Source organism: Zeus faber (assembly GCF_960531495.2).
Source record: "Zeus faber genome assembly, chromosome: 13".
NCBI lineage: Eukaryota > Metazoa > Chordata > Actinopteri > Zeiformes > Zeidae > Zeus > Zeus faber.
Window position 1 is genome coordinate 15,746,858 of NC_137198.1, and position 6,682 is coordinate 15,753,539.

The 6,682-nt window shown below is 43.9% G+C and overlaps 1 protein-coding gene across 1 annotated transcript in view; it reads left to right on the forward strand.

Moving 5' to 3' along the window:
- The window catches only part of ttll5 (tubulin tyrosine ligase-like family, member 5), a gene marked incomplete at both ends in the record, with an annotated part of 45,493 nt that overhangs the window by 155 nt on the left and 38,656 nt on the right, over positions 1 to 6,682 (forward strand). Inside the window, 10 exons of the mRNA XM_080012023.1 lie at positions 902 to 1,008; positions 1,150 to 1,232; positions 2,027 to 2,133; positions 2,457 to 2,587; positions 2,711 to 2,793; positions 3,610 to 3,679; positions 3,784 to 3,868; positions 4,658 to 4,759; positions 5,013 to 5,104; positions 5,457 to 5,564. Of these exons, the coding sequence (XP_079868149.1) occupies positions 902 to 1,008; positions 1,150 to 1,232; positions 2,027 to 2,133; positions 2,457 to 2,587; positions 2,711 to 2,793; positions 3,610 to 3,679; positions 3,784 to 3,868; positions 4,658 to 4,759; positions 5,013 to 5,104; positions 5,457 to 5,564 (968 nt within the window). The remainder of the gene's footprint in view (positions 1 to 901; positions 1,009 to 1,149; positions 1,233 to 2,026; positions 2,134 to 2,456; positions 2,588 to 2,710; positions 2,794 to 3,609; positions 3,680 to 3,783; positions 3,869 to 4,657; positions 4,760 to 5,012; positions 5,105 to 5,456; positions 5,565 to 6,682) is intronic.

Consider the following 6,682-nt stretch of genomic DNA (forward strand, 5'->3'; position numbering starts at 1 on the left):
CCTTCTAAATGCTTCCCATGGGGGAAATTGTTCGGCATTTTAGCCACGCTAGCCATCTAGGAGCAGTGGGCAGCCACAGCACGGTTTCCACCGACCAGCTCCAAATCTAGAGCCGTTGCCTTGGCCAGGGGCATCTGCAGGAGTGTGGAATTAACATAGATGTCTTCAGGGTGAGGAAACCGGAGCACCTGAACAAGGGGAGAACATGCAAACTCCACCGGGAAAGGCCCCAGTCGTGTTCGAACCCGTACCTTAATCCCTTACCTGCAATTCTGCTGCCTCTAAATAGAAAAAAAATTCTGTGGGACAATGCTTGGGCAATTCGGCTAGGAATCTTCCTCTTAAACAACTCCCATATTGCAGGCATAAGGTTACAGAAGGTGCCCCGATCCCATATTTATTATCGATGTCAAGACGTAGTCATACAGAGTAGGGTGACAATTTAAAGAAGCTTCAGTTTTGCATTATTGATTGAACACTTTGGTGTTCAAGAAGAAGATGGGGAACCCAATAAGTAGAATGAACACTATGTCTTTACAGCTCATTGTGGCAATGGTTGGTGGTTGTGACTTTTACCCTGACCAACTTTTCTTGCTTTGGCTGTCCTTGATTACAACCTGTTCAATCTCTGTTCCTTCTGATTCCCAAGTCCTTAAATATCTTGTGCTGCTTAATATTAGCAAGGTTTAAGCTAAAGGAAATCAAGCCTTCCTCTAAGACAGTTAGCTGTGCATCATGCAGGACTTTAAGCAAATGATTCAGTAAACTTTACTGAATCTTGATTGTGAATTTTTATTAAAATACAGATATTTTCTTTATCTATGTAAGGTGTTTATTTGTCCAACTTTTTTTTTGGCTCACTTTGTGTCAGCGTCTGTCTAACAGTTTCTGTCTCTAACAGAGATTACCCTTGCATTGCCTGGAGCGGCCTTAGCAGGAAGATTCCTGTTCTGGTGTTCTACCCTGAAGCCATCGTCATTAAGGATGGAGATAAACCCTCTATTGGAGGTACCCTACGAGTCATACAGCAGACAAGATATGACAAGATTTGATTCCATTACTGCAAAGATTGTTTTTTTTATGGATGAAACGCAACATTGGGTGTGGAATTCCATGTATTTGTTTGCTTATTTTATTTTTTTGATACAGAACAATACAACATGGCCTTCAAGATCGTTCGCACGGAGAGCCGCCTGGTCAGAGGAATACTCACAAATCATGGTTTCCATGAGGTAATGTTCTGTCATATTACAAAGTTGTTTGAGTGGCAATGTGACTATATTACAAAGTCATTACAACATCATGTTGCATTAGTCTGAGCCTAAGTGTTGACATCTTTTAGAGCGCCGCGTGATATTTATGATGCTATCCGTGCTAGATAAGATAATTGCTATTAGGGGGTTGCTTTTTTCACACTGCCAATATCAAAGCCTGGATGGGAATGCATTACTGAAAACAAAAGCAAAAAAAAACAGAAAAAAAGAATTGGCCTTTTCGAGTATACACTAATCCTGTTTCACAAGGGCACACACTCTGCATTATTCCTCCTTCCAAGCAGTTAATATTGATTCCCTTTTTATTTCACTTCACTGCTTTTGACTTTCGATTAACTCATCATCAAAGGCAAAAAGAGTATCCACCGTAACATCACCGAAGCCAAAGTTAAATAAGCCTGCGCTGCAAACATCTTGTGCTCTCAGAGACACTTAGCGAAGAGCCGTGCCAAACCTGCCTCCCCAGTTTTGTTGGAAATAAAACAAAACAAAACAAAACAAAATAGAGTAATATGACGGTGAGGGCCGGTGAACTGGCCTTCCTGATGAAATGACGAGCGGAGACGAAAGCTGTATTTCGCCAGCGCAGCGCCGTCTTATCTGATCCCCCATCTCCGATCGACTCCCGACTGGAGCTTTCATCCGTGATTGGCATGAGGATAGAATACTTCTTCTCCGGGAGCTCTACCGGCGTCAGCGTCGAGGGCTCCACCTGTTTTTGTTCTTGAACGCTCTATGACCCTGTTCTTCAGGTTCACCCCAACAGCAACGACTTCAACCTCATGTGGACGGGCTCCCACCTCAAGCCTTACCTCCTACACAGCCTCCAGGACTTCCAGAAGGTCAACCACTTCCCCAGGTGGGAGGCATGTTTTAATGTGTGGAAGGAGAGGCAGAAGGTCCTTCCGCCGTTTCCAGCGCTCAAAATCCTTGCCCGCCGAGACCGCGAAGCCTTCCACTCCCGACAATGTTGTTATTGGCTTTGACTTTAAAGTACATTTGGTTTGGAGCGGGTTCTTTCGAAAAACACAAAATGAATCACATTTTTTCGGGGCTGATGCAGTCTAGGCAGCGTCGTGTTGATTTAGTTATTATTGTTCCCTTAAATGTTTTGAATTGCAGAAAGCGTTGTAAATCGTTAACTGAAACGCACTCAGGGAAAGGGGTTCTGTTCAATTGCAGGTCGTATGAGTTGACGCGCAAAGACCGTCTGTATAAAAACATCCAGCGGATGCAGCAGGCGCACGGCTTCAAAAACTTCCACATCGTCCCTCAGACCTTTGTGCTTCCCTCCGAGTACCAGGAATTCTGCAGTAAGCCCAAAATCCCTGCCCCGAAACACCCTCCCCCCGTGTGCGCTTGTATATGTGTACGCCCTTGCTTATTTCGGTCTCTTAAGATGACATCGCTCCACTTTTCTCTTGCGTTCACGTCAGGTCATTTTGCCAAGGACAAGGGCGCCTGGATCATCAAACCGGTAGCATCTTCAAGAGGACGAGGGATCTATCTTGTCAGCAGCGTAAGAGAAACCACCGCGGGGATTGTTGTTCCCCCTCAGACGCGCCCCCTAATGCCCCCGTTATCAAACGCTGGCGCTGGCGGCTGCTCTCACGGGAGGCAACCGGAGGCTCGCCGCCGCCGCCGCCGCGGCAGGCGAGCACGCGTGCGACGGGCGGCGGCGGGGCCGAGTCAGATGTTTGCTCGCTCGCTTGCGTGCGGGAGGCGTGGCGACGGAGCCGCCTTTTGGGGTGGAAAAAAAAAATATTGCGTACGAATCGGTGTCGTAGACATTAATAAGCAGCACGGAGTAAATCACCGCGCTTCCAAGGACTCTGCCTTTTGGAGGAGCTCCACGAGGTTCTCTCCCCTTGGACGGCGTATCCCTCGATTTTTCTTCTCAGGCATTTTTATGAAACAGTGGAAAGAATGTCGGCGAGATTTCTTTGGAGGCGAAAGAAGGACGTTCTTTTTTTTTTTTTTTTTTTTTCTCTGAACGTTAGCCAGGTTAGTGAGGTTAGTTCCCCACCCCCACCCTCCCGCCCACCCCATCTCTCCTCAGCTTCGCCGCCTGCAACACATTTTAACCTAATAAAGGTCTCGGCTCTCACCGCCGCGTTATTTTTTCATAGACTGTTATTGAGCATTAGCCTTCCACGGCCAACGCAGGTCGCAGTAATAACACCAACTCACCGCTTGTTAATATACGAACGGATTGGCAACGGTGTCACGCAAACTGTTTGTAATCTCGTGTCCGGTGACGTCGGCGTCGGCTTCTTTGAATGAGGTTTTATTTTTCGCCCCACATCCTTTGTGTGCTTCTCATTTTCATTCCCAGCCGAGCCAGATTTCGATGGATGAAAACATCTTGGTGTCTCGCTACATTAATAATCCATTGTTGATAGATGGTAAGTTCTTCCTTCCTGTTCTTTCCTGTACTGTTGTGTTTGAAGCGACCGCGGATATAAATGTATCTTGTGTGACGGTTCCCTTTTCTCAACTGGCTTCGCAGATTTTAAGTTTGACGTGCGATTGTACGTGCTGGTGACGTCGTACGATCCCCTGCTCATCTATGTGTACGAGGAGGGCCTGGCGAGGTGGGTCCAGTCTGCCGTAGTCTTTAACAGACTTCATCAGACTTCTTACTGTTTGCATTCCTTAACTTCAAAATAACACTGTCCAACATGCAATGGCTGAGAAAGAATTACTACTACTTGTTATTTTTTATTTTTTATTTTATTTTATTTTTTTAATAAATGACCACAAGAGGGCAGCCTCTCCTTTCTGATTCTGTTCAGTTAGCTGGTCTTGTTTTTTTTTTTTTTTTTTTTAATTATTTTATTATTTTAATTTTAACAATGGCCTTCATTGTCCCCAAACCACAACCGGCTAATCAAATGCTTCGGCGTCTGGAGGTTTTATAAGGCGACTGTAAAATTTGGATGTGTTAGTACGCTGTGTTGATTTGCGACTCGATCCTTAAGTGCCGGTCAATTCAGCGAAATTAGGGCACAGCTTGCCGCGGGAGGCCCTAACTCCTCTGATGGGGAGTGAGAAGGAGCGAGCCCCGCGCAGCGTGCCACTTCCCTCCTTTCCGCTGGGCTTGATCATAAAGTCTGCGCTATAAATCCTGGCCATGTTCTGAACCCCACTTTTATCTCTGACATTCCATTGAGTTTCATGGTATTCCGCTGCGCAAAGTGTGCCAAAGAATGCTCATTATTGCCCATGTGGCGTCCATTCCTCCCAAATACAGTCCAAAAAAATAATCTCTGGTCAAAGTGCAACCGCCCCCCCCCCTTCACTCAACTGAGTTTCAGTCTCTCAAAATGCCGCTTCAGATCCGCTGATGTCACTCTGTACAGCTAAGCAGCGTCTGCCCTCAGGTTTGCTACCGTCAAATACGACCGGACGACAAAGAACATCAAGAACCAGTTCATGCACCTCACTAACTACAGCGTGAACAAGAAGAGCAGCGACTACGTCAGGTGAGCCAAATCAGGAATGGAGGTGCAATACATGCACAGTGCCCGCCAGCTCGTCAACACGGCAGCTTCCCGGTCTTCTTTGTTAAAAACATATTTTTGGAACAGAGTGACGGGTAAAGGGGGGAGAGCAGATACAGGGATGATTCAAAGATGGAGTGTTTTTTTTTTTTGTTGTTGTTTGTTTTGGGGGGAGGAGCGGGGGGGTAAGGAAAAGCCCACATGCTATTGGTCTTTGAATTGAATTCCTTTTCAGTTGCGATGATGCTGAAGTTGAGGATTATGGGAACAAATGGAGCATGAGTGCAATGCTGAGATATTTGAAGCAGGAGGGGAAAGACACCACATGTGAGTCGAGTCTCCTTTTTCATCCGCGCTCAACTTGTCCCCTGTTTCTTTGTTATTGAATTAATTTTAAGGCAGTGCTGAAGGATTTCTATACTACTGTACACAGAGCTGTGGAGGCCGACCTGCCAACGGATGCTGAAGAATTTAAGATTTATGAAATGATTTATGAAATAATGAAGCCGTTATTTATGGTTTTGTTTGATCATATTGGTCAAACATTAATGAAATATTTAGCTTTTGTATTGTTTTGGAATAGTCCACTGATATAGAGTAACACTGAACTTATCTGCGACAATTCAACCAATCCGAGCGAATTGCAGCAAATGTGTCGCGTTTGTTGTGTTTGTTCCAGTGCTGATGAACCAGGTGGAGGACCTCATCATCAAAGCCGTCCTAAGTGCCGAGCTACAGATCGCCACCGCCTGCAAGATGTTTGTGCCCCACAGGGGCAACTGCTTTGGTACGCTCACCATATCCCTCACAAAGAAAAGCTTGGGGGTCATCACCAAACCTGTTGCCATCGTCCTCCCATCTCATTCACTAGAACCTCATTAATCCAGGTCCCGCAGCAGTGGCTGTCCTTCGGCCAAATTAAATGTTCCGTCGAAACATCCTTACGTTGTTTACTAACTCCCGATCCCAAAACAACTAGTCACTAGAGTGCATTTTTTTTTTTTAACGCTGCCACTTTTTAAACAGTTTTTAATTTGTTCATTTGTTTTAGATCAACTTCATCTTTACTCAACAGTTCCGTCAGGCAAGTTATTGAACAGAGTTCTGTTATTATGTTATTAACATCACACAAAAACATTGAAATGTCAGAGTATCTGACACTATTTACTCACAGGGGCCTGATGTTCAGAAACATAAAATCAATACATTACTTCTACATCTGTTACTATAGACACTGTTACTATAAAGGGTCCAATCCATAAAGTTTTCAACACACACTTGACAACAGAGAGTAGGCATATTGGATTGCGCTTTCCATATATATATATATATATATATATATGTGTGTGTGTGTGTGTGTGTGTGTGTGTGTGTGTGTGTGTGTGTGTGTGTGTGTGTGTATATATGTATATTCACACACACACACACACACACACAGACACACATTTATTTATCTAATTATTTATCTATTAATCTACCCATTTATCTATTTATTTATTTATTTATCTGTCCATCTATTTTGTTTGTTTGTTTGTTTGTTTGTTTATTTATTTATTTATTTATTTATTTATTTATCTATTTATTTATTTATTTATTTATTTATTTATTTATTTATTTATTTATTTATTTATTTAATGCAGATCTAGCCATGTTGTACCCTGATGTTTCCAGAGGTAATCACCCTCTTATAAATATCAGACTGTTAAGTAAGGCTGTTAAGACTATACATCTAATATTCAAACAGTTTACCACACCCCAGCGTCTATAAAGGTAGCATTCCTGCTTGGCATTGGGTTCTATCCTGGTCACTCTCTTCTGTAATCCTCACAGCCCTTCTCTTGTCATTTATGGCTTTGCTGTCTGAAATTAGAAAAGGGGGTCTCTTTAGGGGAAACAGTGGTGTAG